At 33.9% G+C, this 17,017-nt stretch overlaps 2 protein-coding genes across 4 annotated transcripts; both read left to right on the top strand.

Annotated features, from left to right (window-relative positions):
* The first annotated feature begins 4,920 nt into the window (after nucleotides 1–4,920).
* LOC116214656 lies at nucleotides 4,921–14,431 on the top strand. 3 transcript variants are annotated; one of them, XM_031550064.1, is made up of 11 exons: nucleotides 4,921–5,209; nucleotides 6,187–6,342; nucleotides 6,833–7,508; nucleotides 7,652–7,736; nucleotides 8,026–8,113; nucleotides 8,252–8,376; nucleotides 9,094–9,226; nucleotides 9,498–9,634; nucleotides 9,762–9,836; nucleotides 13,929–14,042; nucleotides 14,136–14,431. In XM_031550064.1, exons 2-11 carry the CDS (start codon nucleotides 6,204–6,206, stop codon nucleotides 14,217–14,219), a joined length of 1,656 nt encoding a protein of 551 aa, XP_031405924.1. In that variant the 5' UTR covers nucleotides 4,921–5,209; nucleotides 6,187–6,203; the 3' UTR covers nucleotides 14,220–14,431. The 3 variants fall into 3 exon arrangements, with proteins under 3 accessions (XP_031405924.1, XP_031405923.1, XP_031405922.1); XM_031550063.1 differs by having other exon boundaries at nucleotides 4,923–5,209; nucleotides 8,201–8,376; XM_031550062.1 differs by having other exon boundaries at nucleotides 4,924–5,209; nucleotides 8,189–8,376.
* A 703-nt stretch (nucleotides 14,432–15,134) lies between these two features.
* On the top strand, nucleotides 15,135–15,848 carry LOC116215095. The gene has a single exon (XM_031550669.1). It carries the CDS (start codon nucleotides 15,253–15,255, stop codon nucleotides 15,589–15,591), a length of 339 nt encoding a protein of 112 aa, XP_031406529.1. The 5' UTR covers nucleotides 15,135–15,252; the 3' UTR covers nucleotides 15,592–15,848.
* The last annotated feature ends 1,169 nt before the right edge of the window (nucleotides 15,849–17,017 follow it).

Here is a 17,017-nt window from a genome sequence, read left to right as displayed (position 1 = left end):
GGCCGAAAATGATAGGTCAAGTGGTACCCTCTGTGGTAATCGGCTACCCCAATCGGAGGAGTAATGGCCGGGATTCAGGCCCCCACCGCCGGCCGCCACCGCTCCCCCGATTTTCCTTTTTTAAAAAATGTTTTTCCATTTTTCTGGTAAAAAAATTATTTAGAAATGTCTGTGGGTCCCACTCGACCTATCATCTTCAACCACGTGTTATTGGTAACATATGTCAACACTTTCCATTCAAATTAAAGAAAAATTTATCTTCGTACCAGAATTGATATCAAATACATAGTTTGTGCTTATTTAGGTGAAGGAAAAAAGCTCGTGTTAGAATTGAAAAAATGTGTAAAGTTTGTGTATTTTTAAGTAATTAACCCAATTTCATTAAAAATGATTCATATTTTAGGCATTCAACATATATAATTTAGAAAATTTCATAAACAGGTAAGAAAAGAATGCTTCTGGAAAGAGTGAAAAGTGAAAATGGAAAATCAATATACACTCCATATATAGTTATCAATTCAATTGTTGAATTTAGGGATGGTAGCGGTGCAATTATAATGCGGATATCTCGAGAACCGCAATCGCACCGCGATTTAAAACCGTGCACTATATTTGCACCACATTCGTCACGGTTTTGAAAATTGAAAACTATATCCATACCACCAAAAACTGCAATTATCCGCACCGCACCTCACCGTAAATTAAATTAGATAAAAATCAAGAAAAACCTAGCAATTAAAGAAATAAACAATACAAAAATCTAATGAATAAAAATTATCCCATAAATTAGTATTCTCTATCATTTTATTAATTTTTATTAAATTGATTAAGAAATCAAGTAGGTTTGAGATTGGGCTTGAAAAATGGGTTGAAATATTAGTCTATTCTAAAAGTATAGAAACATAAAGTCGTGGTGTGGTTTTTATCCACGGTTTTTTCATCAAAACCACATCTACACCACACCATCGCGGTTCTTGAAATTAAAAACCATATTTGCACCATAACCATTTGATACGGTTATGCAATGTAAAAATTGGTGCGGTTATCCACATATATGGTTTTTTTACTAACACTATTGCCATCCCTAGTCGATTTCATGTCGAATAACTGCTCTAACAACCATTGAAGTATCGATGTTTAGATATGAAATTTTAAAAATAGAAGAAAACAACTAAACAAAAAAATAGATTATTTCTAAACTCTAACATATTAGAAATTATTTCTTCAAAAATTAAAATTAGTTATTGAGAATTCTTACGGCTCATAAGAAAATAATTTATCTTTATAGATTTTGAATAATTTCCATATGTAAATAAAACACATGCAATGCACGAGATTGAAAATCTATATGTAAGTAAAATTAGTAAACAAACTACGACTATAAAAATCTAAATGTCATAAATTAAATACTATAATGAATATGTTATACTAAATAAAAAATAGTAAAACAACTACAATTGTAATAAATGTTCTCAATATTGTAAATTTTATAATTTAATTATTTATATTGAAAAATAGACTGCCCCTATAATAAATGTTCATAATAAATGTTGCTAAATTTCATAATTCAATTTGAAATTTCATTCTAAATAAAATAATAATTAATAATATAATAAAGATAGAATGAACAAGCCTTATAAAAACAAAGAACATATATTTGTGTTAATATATATGATAATAATTTTTAAGATACATCCAATATTATATAGTGAAACTAACTACATTTTCTATTATATAAGGACATATTAAATAGGATTAGAATAATCAATTTGCATAAAAATAAGAAAATATAACTAATTGGAAAAAAAAGTATTGTAATTAACCATTTGACAAATAACAAAATCAAAGAATTAGTTTAAAATTAGAAATGCAAAATTATTATTTTACTATTTAAGCATTTTAATTTTTATAAAAAATCTGAATAATTATTTTTTGAAATTTAAAATTAATAATAATCATGAAATTTTATTAATCTTCTAGAAAACTTAGAATTTCGAAATAATAGGAATATAAAAAATATATTAAAATGAACCCGTGCAACGCACGGGCAAAATGCCTAGTTGAATTTAAGTTTGAAAATTTTCTCAACTTTGAGTTTGTAAACATAATTTCTCAATTTTTTAGAGAAATAAATTGAGAAAAAGAGTAGAAAAGTGGAAAAGAAAAATAAAGAAGTCTTTTCTATTAGTGTAAACACACCCTTATATTTTATGTATTCAGCATGTATAATTTAAAAAAATTCATAAAATTGTATAGAACAAATGATTTTGAAAATATATGCTTTATAGTGTCGTTAGTGTTTCAGTAAACTTTTGATCTTTAAATTTAAAGCCCTCATTTTTTAAATTGAAAAATTCTAACAAAATTTATAATTAGAAGAAATGAAGTGTTCACAACTTGTTGCCCAACTTCTACTAAACTTTCTTAAAAAATGATTTTTATTTTTTGACATTCAGTATATATAATTCAGAAAATTCATGAAATTCTTAAAGAAAAAATGATTTTGGAAAGGTTGAAAAATAAAAAACCAATATACGCTCCATATAGAGTTATCAGTTCAATTATTGAATTCATGTCAAGTAATTGCTTTAATTGTCGTTGTTGTATTGGTAGTTTTCCGTAAACTTTGGCCGTTAGAATTAATTTCGATTTAAAAGCAATCATTCTAAAAGACTTTGAAAAAAAAAAATCGCAATAATCATTCCTTAACTCCTTCCGACTTCTACAAACTTCCATTAAAAAATGATTTATATGAGGCATTCAACATATTTAATTTAGAAAAATTCATGGAATTGCATAGAAAAAATGTTTCCGGAAAGGGGGAAAAATGAAAACGGATGCTCCACATATAGTGACTTAGTTATCAAATTCATATCAAATAACCGCTTTAACAGATATAATTTTATTTTAAAATTGTCATTCTATCAGCTGAGAATTTCATTAAAAAAAATTACTTCTTGCCCAACCACTGGTAAATTTTATTAAAAATGATTTATATATGTATTCAACACATAAAATTTAGGAAAATTCACAAAATTCTATAAGAGAATCTTTTTGGAAAGGGTGAAAATGAAAACGGGAAACCAATATACGTTCCTCATATATATATATATATATATATATATATATATATATATATATGTAGTTACCGACTTATCGAATTCATATAAAATAACTGGTTTAGGTGTCTTTCAGTAAAATTCTACTCGTTAGAGAATATATCGCTTTAAAATCTGTTATTCCTTTTGTTAAGAAATTCTGGAAAAAATTTAAAATCAAAAGAAAAGAAGTGTTCATCAACTTCTTTCATTAAAGAATTAATTTATAATTGGCCAAAAAAAGAAATTAATTTATAGTTTTAGATATTCAGCATATATATAGATTAGGAAAACAAATCTATATATAATATATAATAGCGAAACGAAAAAATAGGTTTAACGAGACTGTGCCCTTTGTCATCCCATAATTAACAAAGTGGTGCAATCTGTCAAGCCCTTAACTCTCTATTTATTCAAGTTTCACTAATCTTCTCTACCCTCTTTATTACATCAATAATTAATGCACAAGTAAATAAATCGATTTATATGGATAATATATTTACATCAATTCAACTTACTAAAATTATTTTCATATTGCAATTCTCAATTTAACAAGTAAAATTATGTTTATTAGAATATCTCTGAACTTTTAAAAATTTCTATACTAATAGTAAATACACTTCAAAAATATAAAAAGATAATACAAGTGAATTGATCTAATAGTTCATACACTTAAGTAATAAATATATATTTTGGAATTCGAGTAATTAAAATTATTTTCTTTTCCAATTTTTAATTCTATAAATGCTTAATTGTATTCTTCAAACTATATTAAAAAAGATAGGGAAATATTTTTCTAGAGTTTTTCACACAAGTAATTACCTACATAATTGAAATTATAAGGAGGTTTGGAATATTCAAAAACTATTACAAGTTCTATGTTAATATTAAAAATACTTGGAAATTTAAAATGACACTAAAAAAATTATTTATTTATTTAAAGATTCACTAAATGAATGGGATAAATTCGGTCTCTATTTTTATTAAATTTACTTCAAGTTGAAACATTTAAGTGCTATGATTCACTTATTATTGTATAAAGGATATAAATCCAAATATCTTCTACAATTTAGATCTTGACAATCAAGAGGCTTTTTAGAAATTAAAAGGTATTAATTAATTTAACAAAAATAATTTTATTTATGTGATTTTACTAATTATTTATAAAATATATAAATTAAAGCTTTTTAAGTGAATAATATAGTTTTTTTTATAAACTATTTGATATAATAAATCTAACATGAATTATTTAACATTATTTATTCGTCACTATTTTGAGGATTATCAATGAGTTCATTTCTACAATTATAAACTAATCAATATTTTTAAAGGTTATGTATAACAAAACAAAATAAAAGCCTGTCGCAAACAACACTTCTACGCAATGTGCGGATGAAATGACTAATAATAATAATATACTAAATAAACTAACTCTTGTAGTAGGAGGCTACATGTCATGCCTACAATTTTTAGTCTTTCCTTTTAAGATTTAAACTTTTGATTATTAAAAATTCTCAAGTGAGCAAAATAATAAGAAATTTAAGAGTTACTATAAAATTTAAGTGAATATATATAATAAAAAATTTTCAAGGACTTTCTTTTCAAGTTTTATGCTTTTGATTATTACAAATTGTGAAGTGAGCAAAATATTAAGAAATTTAAGAGTTAATATAAAATTTAAGTGAATATATACACGATAAAATATTAAGAAATTTAAGAGAAAATGATTTCGTTTATACATATCCATTTTTTGACAGGTATGGTGAAACGTGGCGAAGGAACACCAACGTTGCGTGGGGGCCAAACCCCAGCAGCGTGGCGAAAGGACGGACATGCCCTCAAGTCGCAGTAAAATTTCCTTCTGAGGAATTTGTCCCCACTGCATTTCACCCGCCTCGGCCGCAGCAATGGCACTCTCGTGATCCTTCCTTCCTCACGGCAATTTTATATTGAGCGGGTCAAACGTGTACAACGACAGGGATACGCGTTCGCCATTCTCGGAATCGATCGAGCTCCCGTCTTCCGCTTAGGGCTTCAACGTCTCCGACGACGCAGCCACCGTCCGCAGCCGAGGCAGAGCAGTTCCGTTTCGTCCCTTCGTCAGTTACACGGTGAGTTTCTCTGCATCAATCGGCGTTCTCCTCATTGTTAATCACTTGCTTCGGCTAGTATTAGCTTCCGCGCATGATCTGCCATGGAGAAACGGGAGAATCAGAGAGCGTGCGGTTCTGGTTTTATATATTTTCTCCATGTACGGACTACTCTCGCCAGCCACACGAATTTCGTATGCTTCCTACAGCATCGTAGTGCTCCCGGTTGAATCGGTTGATGCCTTTTCTGCTTTGATTTGACGAGGACAATAAAGACGATAAAGGGAAGAAGACTCGCATATATATTAGTGGAAGGAGCTTTTTACGGCTCCTGCGCTACTTTTTGTCTTCTTCCTTTACACGCTTCGCTGTGTGCTTTACATAGTCGCACTCATTGCTTTTCTGCTCTTTGTGTTATGCAATTTCCCCGTTGTTGGACCCTCTAAAGTGGAAGTTGATTCTCTTCTTGTTATCTTATCAAGAAAACAGAGAACTGGAAGGAATAGTTCCTATGCTTTTTTACATTTTATTATTCGGATTGGGTTGTTGTCGCCAAAAGTTGTCTGTTCTCTGTTTAAAATATAATACCTAAACAGAATTTACGTCCTTATTGCGGTTTCGGCATGTGCCGGATTTGCTTGATTGGGTTTGGGCTTGTTTATTGTGTTTCAATGAAGCTTTAGAACTGGATGTTAATTTGTTGTTTTGCGAGAATGCCGGACTGCTACATTGACAGCACTTTAGCGTATTGTATAGTTGGCCTGTTGTGCATGGAGATTTTTATCCCGTTTTGACTTTCATGAATTATCCGAGAATTCTGCTTCAGCACATACTATTTGCATACATTGGTGGATGTTATTAATTTATAGTGGTCTGTAAATCTCGTTGTACGGGGTTTCATGGTACTTTGTAATGGCATCAATTTATGGTACAATTTTAGGCAACCTTTTATGAGGATTAAGTGTTGGTTGTCAGATAAGGTTAATTACTCTGTGCAGGTTACTGTTCCGTCCCTATGGGCGTGGAGAAGGAAGTTGTCGAACACAAGCAGGAAACCTGCCAAGAGTGGACCCTCTCTGTTCACGCTTTCTCCGACTTAACAAATGTTTCACCGACTGTTTTCTTGTACCTCATGAAAGCATGCTACACTTCAGGTGCCTCCTTTTTCCAGACTTGTAACAATGATGAGCACCCTTTGTTTTAAGCTCACCATGCTAATTGACGTCTGGGTTAATTATTTATAGTTCATTTAAACTAATGAGTGCTCATTAATTAGCATATTTCATGGCCGCATATTATACATCCAACACAGTAGTTGTCAGTCTCCCAAAGGAATGTGTATATATGCTAAGTGATCATCATCAGTAGACAGCACTCACACCCCAATAAGAGCTTGGTGTTAGTTCTTTAGTCTCATCTTGCCCAGTTGCTGAAATATAATCTCCATATGGCATTCTCCGTTGCTATTTTTTGGTTGCTGATATTCATGATGGAACTCATGTAGGAGCTATTTAAAATCCAAACTTTTGAATTTTAAATTTCAAATGCCAAAGGCTGGCCTCCTTGGTCCCAATAAATCCTTTTGTTTTTCATTTTCTGGTTCTGTTCTTCTTCATATGTAATTTGATTAGGCTGCTGTTGTAGGCACTTTTAAGGCAACTACCAAATTTCGCGCCCTTCAACACCGGGTGCATCAAATATTGCATAATTCACCCCAACCTGGACCTGCTGCTTTTGTCATACACTGTCTCTATGCACTTCCTACATTCGGGATCTACTCGGAAGGCTTCAGTCACCTGTTACTCTCTGCACTCCGACGCTTTCTAAAAAGTAACATAGCTGACTCATTGGAGGCAAAAGACCTAGCTGCCCAACTATTTTTGGATATCGTTGGGGGTTTTATCGACCATGATGAGAAGGTTGCATTGAAGGTAATTGAAGTGTTTGACGTGGGACAGATAAATCTTGAGAATGTCCTCTGCCGAGGAAAGGGGAAAAGTGGTCTGCGGTATGATTCAGCAATAACGATGCTCCAAGAATACATATTCAAGTCAATAGAGTCCCAGTCATTTATGACAGCTGTCTCTTTACTGGAGCACTTCTCGATTCGTCACTCTGGGCAATCTTTTTTGCTTTCCATGTTGGAGAACAATCATTTCATGGCTGCAGAGAAGTTTGCAAAATTTATGGGCAAGCCAATGTTATGCATACTTGTCCAGGAATATGTCCACAGGAAAAAACTAAAGAATGCTTATCAGATTATCAAACAAAACAACCTCCAGGGAGAATTTTCGGATGTATATCATCTCTGTAAGGAAAGGTACTTTGCTTCCTTTATTCTCAAGAGGGCAAAACAAGTTGCTTTCACCATGATTAGTGTTTGACTGCAGTAACGGCCTCCAAGTCCACTATATCCTCTACGTCCGAACTTGCCAATTAAGGAGCTAACTTGGTACATTGCAGTTCCCTCAAGAAGTTGGCAGAAAAGGGTTGCTGGGATGTCGCAGAGCTCAAGGCCAAGGGCAATAAACGACTTATAGAATATCTGGTAATAGTTAGACATGAGAAGGAGCAGCTTCTAGATTTCTCTCTGTCTAGGTGCAAAATTTTATGGTATAATTATTTTGGCTGCGTTTCCTTTCTTCACTGGTTTCTTTTACCATATTTGATTATACTGAAGTACTGCCGAGAGAAATTAGTCTTTTTTTGCCCAGTGCTGAGAGAGATTATTGTCCACTCTGTGGCCATTGCCTGTTCTTATCAGACGGGTAGTAATTGCTGTGTGATTTTTATGTTTAATAATCACGATAATTTTCATTTGAATACTGCTTTTTAAGGTATATTTGGCGATGGAAGCTGGTTATTCAGAGAAGGTTGATGAGTTATGTGATCGATTCTCTCTTCAAGGTTTTCCTAAAGTAACAGGTATGCTGATTTTCTGTCGGTGTTTCCTCTTAGTCAATGTATAATTAATTAATTATCCTCCACGACATTATGTAGAATCTGATGCAGGATTAGTGCATGATCGTCGGTACTTAAACCTTACCGAGTTGGCTATTGAAGGGATCATTTGGGTTGATGACATTGAGGGGTTGCAAAGCGCAACATGCCATATTGAAGGATCCAAAGTCATTGGGATAGACTGTGAGTGGAAACCCAACTATGAAAAGGGCAGCAAACCTAACAAGGTAGCTTTGCTTATTAATTCGTTTATTGGAGTATAGATTCTCATACATCTCCTTAATCCTTTCATACTATAAATCACCTGACCTTGCAGTTAAGACATTGTGGCTGATCATTTTCTGTTCAGCAGCATAGAATCCTTTATATGGTTAACTAGTTGATATGAAAATCTCCTGAAGATCCATTGAAATCATGAATTATGAAGGAACAAAGTGTTGGAGTTGCTTGATTTATATCTAGGGCTTAGATCATATCTGCTAAGGTCCTGTGAGAATTCAACTGTTTGATATGCATTTCACTTTTATTTTGGGATATATTTATCTAACAAAAAATTCCACAAGGATTGACACTTACGAGTGAAAACTTCTGAATGGTCTGTTGTTTATGCTTTTCCAAGGTGGAATCTGGTCTTCTTTGAAGACATGTTTGCTTCCACTTATATTCACATGCAGTCCATAATATGGTCACTTAAACTCTTTTTCTTTCAGAAATACTTATTTTTCGAGATTATTCTAAAATCTTGTCTTTTCTGATGTACTTCGAGGTATATGTTCCTTAATATTCTTGTTACTTAATATCCTCAAAGGAAAGTTTTGTTTGGTGTTAATCCTCTCTCTCTCTCTCACGATAAATAGTTATATCACTATTATCTTGGGAAAGGTTGTCTAGTGATGCCAATAATTAATAATGTATTAAAAATGTTTGTCACTACATTGTTTCAGGTTTCCATAATGCAAATATCTTCAGATAGGTCTGTTTTCATAGTTGACCTTCTAAGACTGTCTGTGGATGTGCCAGACATTCTCGATAACTGCCTGAAGCGGATTCTACGGTCTCCTCGAATTCTGAAACTAGGTATGACACATTTAGGGAAAATATCTCTTAACATCAAAGCAATATCAGAAAAATAATCTGCTTACCCCTGTAATTCTGTGCTTTTTCGAGAGTGGCCCTTTTGGTAACCAAAATTATGGCTGGTCCCTGCTATACTTTGCAAAACTGTGGAGTAAAATTTGAGGAAGTGATACCTTCATATTTGATCTTTAGGCTAGGTTGTACTTGTGCAACAGAACTTTTCAATTGGTTCACTAAACTTCGGTTTGCATGGTTGCGTTTTGTTCCTCAGGCTACAATTTTCAATGTGATATGAAGCAGCTAGCTTCTTCTTACAGAGCATTGGAATGCTTTAAGCACTGTGACATGTTACTGGACATTCAGTGTGTGTTCAGGGAACCCAGCGGTGGTCTCTCTGGTCTTGCACAGGTAATAAAAGCTTTGCGTGCAGTATATTTCTGCAGCATGTCTGTTGAACTATAGTCTCGAATATGTTTTATCATACTACACATTTGAAAAGTGGCTAATAATTTGTACTGTGACATCTCGGAATCAGAAAATACTTGGGGCTGGTTTGAACAAGACAAGGCGGAACAGCAACTGGGAGCAGCGGCCTTTGAGTCAGAATCAGGTAATTTTTCTTTTACCTGATTTTCTGTGAAATAGTCTCGTCCATGGCTAGTGAACTATGATTTCAGTACGGCTTACCGGCAATCCAGGTCATTCTGCTGTAGTCGTGTTTTCTATCAGGGTAGTTTAGTTTATCTTAATATTCATTGTGCAAAACTGAGGGTTGGCAAATTCTGGGAAAAATTACTTGAGTGATACAAAACTTTTTAAGATGTAACGCGAACGGTATAAAATCTTTTTTTTGTAACAATTTGGTACAAAACGTATTAAATTGTTTCAATCAAGTTTTATCCGTCAATTTCCGACCTGATGCCGAGAAGACTTTTTGACATGGTACGTGACGTGACAAATCGTATCCACTTAAGCTCAAATCTTTTAGCATGATGTAACAAATGGGTATAAAATTTTATTAAGATGTAACTAATGGGTACAAAACTTTTATTAAGTTGTAACGAAATGATGTAAATAGCAGAACAAATAAGACAATGTTAAAGCAAGTTACCCTGTTTTAAAGCAATTTCAGCAGCACAATATGAATTGCTTTCCCTTTTCACATAAGCATTTTAAATTTTTAAAAAATAATAGTAGGATTATTAGCGAATGTTGAAAATTAGATTCAACCTAAAAATAAGTTTAGAACTAAAAAAAATAAAAAATTTGAGGACTAAAATCAATTTTTCCCTTTAATATGACTTTAGTATATTATAACTTCATTATAATTCCAGAAATCATTCGATTTTTTTACGTTTTAAGAGATGTAAAATATAGAAGGAGATAACTGAGACATGATAACAGCCCAAACATACTCTTTTTTTTTGGTTGAAACCATAGACAAATATTAAAACACAGAAACCTCATTGTTTCATATCAAAGACTAGTGATCATATTGAATCATATACTCTAGAGACTATTCAATTATTTACACAAGCAATAATTACTTGATCGGTGCATATTGTCAAATAAAATACTTTGGTCACAAAACATTAAAATATTAAAACACAAAAACCTCATTGTTTCATATCAAAGACTAGTGATCATATTGAATCATATACTCTAGAGACTATTCAATTATTTACACAAGTAATAATTAGTTGATCGGTGCATATTGTCAAATAAAATACTTTCGTCACAAAACATTAAAATTGTCGCTGAAAAATGATGCCATTAAATGCATGACTAGTTGTGTGTACTTTATCCGATCAAATTATATGAAATTTACAATAATTTTTTCATTTGCCATTAAAGAAATGTTTCAACTATTTTGATTCCATTTCAGTGTATGATTTGATTGATAGAATTACTAATTATAAAAAAGTGATATTACTAGTTGAATTGCTTGCCGTTCTAAGTAAAATTATTTGGAGGGTATTCTAAATAATATATGTTCAATAAAGGACTTAGAGAAGAGCTGGCTAGCAATCCCTCCCGAGGAAAATCAAGGTAATAAATCGGAAGATTGTTATCAGTTACTGCTGCCTGTCAATTTTTTCAACCACCATATTCAATTCTAATGGTGCAGCCAAACGAAGCACGGGTCGGACAGTAATGTGTAGTTGAGTTTGATAAATGCATTGTCGGAGTTTTGGCACTGAAGCGCTTATCAGAGTACTTAAGAGTCATTAGAAATTGCAATTGTTCACTGGAGGATGAGAGGAAGTGTTGAGCTGGAAGAGTTAGTGGTAGGATATAGACTTGAATAATGACCTTTTAGATGCTAGGAATATGTTCATTTTTTGATCCTATTATCTCTTTGATGAATTATGGGGAAATGGTCGAACATTTTTTGCTGGATAATGGATGGGTCAAATTTAGTTGCACTTTAAGCCACCTATAAATGGGTTAATGAACCTCATAAAATGTTAGTGTATTGAAATTGAATTTTCGACGTGGTTAGGAGTGTGTGCATGATAGGACATCGTTGTTGCTTCTCCGTACATCAGAGACAAGTCAGGTTTTGAGTCTTGATCATAATTCATCTAATCGAAATTGGAAAGTCAAATACACGAATTTTCCAATTAAGAGTTAAATTCTCTGAATAGTCCAAAAGACGATTGATCAAGAGGTGAGGGTTTTAAAAAGACATCTTATAAGTGCTTCTCAGCTTTTATACATTACTAGTTGGAACATATTTCTCTCAAGACTCAAAACCTGCCTTGTCTCTAATGTACGGAGAAGCAACAACGATGTCCCATCATGTATACACTCCTGACCACGCTGGAAATTCAATTTCAATACACTAATATTTTATGAGGTTCATTAACCCATTTATAGGTGGCTTAAGGTGCAATTAAGTTTGACCCATCCGTTATCCAGCAAAAAATGTTTGACCCTTTCCCCATGATTCATCAAAGAGATTATAGGATCAAAAAATGAACATATTCCTAGCATTTAAAAGGGCATTATTCAAGTCTATATCCTATTACTAACTCTTCCAGCTCAACACTTCCTCTCATCCTCCAGTGAACAATTGCAATTTCCAACGACTCTTAAGTAGTCTGATAAGCGCTTTAGTGTCAAAACTCTGACAATGCATTTATCAATCTCACATTACTATATAACCCGCGCTTCCTTTGGCTACACCATCAGAATTGAATATGGCGGTTGGAAAAATTGACAGGCAGTAGTAATTGATACCAATCTTCCGATTTATTACCTTGATTTTCCTCGGGAGGGATCGCTGGCCAGCTCTTCTCTAGGTCCTTTATTTAACATATATTATTTAGAATACCCTCCAAATAATTTTACTTAAAACTGCAAGCAATTCAACTAATAATGTCACTTGTTTTTTAATAATTATTAATACTATCAATCAAATCATACACTGAAATGGAATCGGAATAGTTGAAACATTTCTTTAATGGCAAATGAAGAAATTATTGTAAATTTTACATAAATTGATAGGATAGAGTACACACAACTAGTCATGCATTTGATGGCGTTAGCATTTGATGGCATAATTTGTTAACGACAATTTTAATGCTTTGTGACCCAAATATTTTATTTGGCAATATGTACCGATCGAGTAATTATTGCTTGTGTAAATAACTGAATAGTTTCTGTAGTATATGATTCAATATGATCACTAGTCTTTGATATGAAACAATGAGATTCTGTGTTTTAATATTTGTCTATGGTTTCACAAAAAAAAATAAATCTATGTTTGGGGTGTTATAATGCCTCAGTTATCTCCTTCTATATTTTACATCTCTTAAAACGTAAAAAAGTCGAATGATTTCTGGAATTATAATGAAGTTATAATATACTGAAGTCATAGTAAGGGGAAAATTTGATTTTAGTCCTCAAATTTTTTTTTTAATTTTTTTTTAGTTCTAAACTTATTTTTAGGTTGAAACTAATTCTCAACATTCGCCAATGATCCTACTATTATTATTTTTAATTTAAAATGCTAATGTGGAAAGGGAAAGCAATCCATATTGTGCTACTGAAGTTTCTTTAAAGCAAGTTAACTTGCTTTAATATTGTCTCATTTGTTCCGCTATTTGTACCATTTCATTGCATCTTAATAAATGTTGTGTATCAATTTGTTATATCTTAATAAAGTTTTGTACCAATTTGTTACATCTTAATAAAGTTTTGTATCCATTTGTTACATCATGCTAAAAGATTTGAGCTTACGTGGATACGAGTTGTCACGTCACGTACCATGTTAGAAAGTCTTCACGGCATCAGCAAAAATTGACGGATTGGACTTGATTGAAATAATTTGATACGTTTTGTATCAAATTGTACAAAAAAAGATTTTGTACCGTCCGCGTCACATCTTAAAAATTTTTGTATCAGTCAAAACAATTTTCCCACAAATTCAGAGATAATATTATGTACGTAGAAACGTGTAATACTCTCAAATGCATGAAAACGCGTAAGAAATTGCCATGAGAACTTGTGCAGTTGACCAAAACAAAAGTGTCAAGTCTTCAGGAGGCTGAAATCTTTGCTGGGTGAAAGGAGCTCGTCTTTTCGAGTCTTGACAATTTCTAGATAGATGGAGTCTTCCTTACCTTGTCAAATTTGTCCATCACATATATTGTTAAGTCATCCTGTCATGAACTTGAGCTTGACAATATTTCTGCAGCTGGAATATGCTGCACTCGATGCTGCTGTACTTGTGCACATATTCAGTCACGTCCGGGATCAGTCTCAGCCTGCTGCAGAGAGTAACGAGAGACTTGAATGGAAATCCCATATTGTAAGTATATGAAATTCTCAAATCGCACCAATTACATCTGATCGAACCTCTCTCCCTCTCTGTCTCATTCTTTGTATCTGCATTTTGTTTCAGATTTCACACGGTGATATCACCAAGAGGTCCAAGAGGGACTCAGGAACTAACAAGAAGCGAACATCAGGGGCAGTCGAAGACTGAAACTGAGCACTTTCGTTCATCAACAATTGATGTGTAAATACTTTCGTTAGGTGAAGACCCCAAAAACTTTTCCGGGGCAGAGTATTTATTTTTCATGTAAATAACAGGAATAGGGATCCTGCTTGAGAAAATCATCTTCTAGTAGATGCGATTTGTTAATAATGAGAAACTCTCATTTCTAATGCGATTCCCTTTTGAGGTAATATTGGTAATCTTGATTTTTTTTTGTGTTTTTGAGAATTATTTATAGTTTTATGTGAAGATTTTTTAAATTAGTTATCTATAATTTTTGATTGGATTATTATTTTGGCTGAAATTTGGAAAATTAAATTAAATTGGACGAGTTTTATTTAAAATTTTTTATTTTTAGGTTGGCCAATATGGAGTTGGGAATTAAAATTTTGGAGTATGGTGAGAGCCTTTATTTCTATAGCCCATATGAGATGATGTGTCTAAATCACGTCAAATAAACTAAACTAAATATGACGAAGAAAGAGGATTACGTGCATGCTAGATGATGTTATCACATGTTCCTTATTATTATTCGAGGCGAAAGTTTATGAACCAATGCAGTCGATCATTGGCCCATTACCAAACCGGCTATGGCCTTGGGAGGCCACGACTGGCCTCAATCGAGACCGAAATAAGCTTGACATGTCACGGTGGTTAACAACCTACAAGACTAACAATAATTTGTCTCAACAGCTTAAATAACAAATTAACAGCTTATATATGGTTTTAGAATTTTCAGGTATTAGATGATTTCTATCAATAACTCAGAAAAACTAATTTGATTAATCGTTAATTTTTTTTTTAAAAAAAACAGAAATCTGTTCTCTTTTTTTTTTTAACCGAAAACCATGCACGTCCTTATTTTTCTTGTGGCCTCCTCTCGTTCTAATTGAAGAGCTCATCCCTTAACATTGCCGAATCTCTCTCTCTTTCTTTGCTCTTTCTCTCTTCCTCCCTCTCTCTCTCTCTCGATCTCGGTCTCGGCCGTGTTAGGAGGAGAGCAGGCCGAGAGAGGAGAGAGATGGAGCCGTGGTCGTCCTCGTACCGATCCTATGGAACCAGCCACATGAAGAACATGGATATTGTGACCGTTAAAAAGGGGAACGACAACAACAACCCAATGTTCGTGGGACAATCCCGGGCCTGTCCGCTGGATCCCGCGGCTTTCCCCACGTCCTACTCGCACAAGACCAAGAAAGGATCGGGCTCAAGCTCGTGGTGGAATGACCCCGAGATGAAGAGGCGGCGGCGGGTGGCCAAGTACAAACTCTACTCCGCCGAGGGCAGGTTCAAGGCCTCCCTCAAGCATGGGTACCGCTGGCTCAAGCACAAGTGCTCCGAGATCGCTCGTCGGTTTTAATAGCAACGATGTTACAGAACTGCAGCAGGTTGAGGGTTTAGCCGATGCTGAGGAGAAGAGCATAGAGAGGGGAACAGAGAGAACAGATAAATTTGAGGTTGGTTATGTTATATGAATTAACATGCTGTCAAGGGGGCGAAACTTTCTTTTCTTTGCTTTTCTTATTGTTAATACGTTCTGTTTTAAAGTGTTATCTATCGTTTGTGGTCGTCATTAATATATAGGAAATCGAAGAATGTTTCGACGATTCTATTTAATTGTTTGGACATGGAAGCACCAATAAGATCAATATAAACAAATTAATGGATGAATAACTAAAAATCACACGAGAAACATGCCATCATATATGCTAATTGTAGGAAAGTAATCTATTCTTCCTCGTTATATTATCGGGATGTAGGATCAATTGAAATTTTCTCTAGAGAATCGGCTTTCTCATGAACAAGATCCATTTTTGTTTCTTGTTCAAAGGAAGTAGAAAAGGCTTCTGCAACACTGGTCCTGGCACTAATTTGCAAAATTGTGGGTAGTTTACTTATGAAATGTTGATCAACAACAATTATCTGTTGTTCGCAACATATACGACTTCACCACTGACACAGGTCGCCATCTTCGGAGGAGCTAAATCGGTCACACGACTTGCAGAAAATATTTTCATCATTGCCCTGCTGTCGGGGCCGGCTAATTCTTTAATTTTATGCTGATCAAATTCTTCGGGCTAGATCAAAGATGTCGAGTTTCCTCTACTATGCTTCTACCAAATGAGAAGCCTCGTAACTGAGGAGCTAAGACGTGAACATTATAACTTTCAATTTTGAAGCAAGTCCGGGATATTGTCCCTTGTGCCACTTCTGCTTCATAAGTAGCAGCACCGCGAACAGGAGGAAAATCCTTATTAGTACGGTTTTCTTGAACACCTGACTCTTCCCGTTCCTCATCCGGGCGAACTTATTGAACTTGAAGATATGCCTAATGTTCTCCATGATATCTGCTTTGTTGATCTGAATTCGAATGATAGTCGGTCTTGATGATTCTCTTTGCGAACCATGTAAGATCCGTCGTGAGCTAATATTACAGTTCATGAATCATGATTGCAATGGACTACATATGGCAAGTTAGGAACTTCCTCAAGAGACCGGGGAAATATAGAACTGCTTGGACTAGAAAGACGGCGTGGTTGATATATATCCAGCCCGTGGAAGAAAGTCTGTTTGCAGCATCTCCTGTTCGCTTTCAATGCAGCTGCTGTCCTTGCGATCAGTCTTTGTTCTGAGCATGTTTTGCACTGACCAAGCCGATGGCATTCGATGTGCTTGAGACTTCAATGCCGATGGCATCATGAGCGTCTTGGCTTCACACTCGTACCGTTGGTTTCAACTTAGTGAATTAGATGGGCGCTCTTGGTCTCTTTTGAAAACTGGAATGT

Source organism: Punica granatum, chromosome 7, assembly GCF_007655135.1.
Source record: "Punica granatum isolate Tunisia-2019 chromosome 7, ASM765513v2, whole genome shotgun sequence".
NCBI lineage: Eukaryota > Viridiplantae > Streptophyta > Magnoliopsida > Myrtales > Lythraceae > Punica > Punica granatum.
The sequence above is the reverse complement of the archived record's forward strand: the minus strand, read 5'-3'. Positions and strand labels throughout refer to the sequence as shown.

What these genes read in the sequence shown, in the direction of transcription:
- LOC116214656 (XM_031550062.1), top strand. Translation starts at nt 6,204, where the DNA reads ATGGGCGTGGAGAAGGAAGTTGTCGAACACAAGCAGGAAACCTGCCAA. An exon ending in AACGACTTATAGAATATCTG is followed by an intron (nt 7,737 to 8,025) that starts GTAATAGTTAGA and finishes CTGCTTTTTAAG; the next exon opens with GTATATTTGGCGATGGAAGC. An exon ending in AGGGCAGCAAACCTAACAAG is followed by an intron (nt 8,377 to 9,093) that starts GTAGCTTTGCTT and finishes ACATTGTTTCAG; the next exon opens with GTTTCCATAATGCAAATATC.
- LOC116215095 (XM_031550669.1), top strand. Translation starts at nt 15,253, where the DNA reads ATGGAGCCGTGGTCGTCCTCGTACCGATCCTATGGAACCAGCCACATG.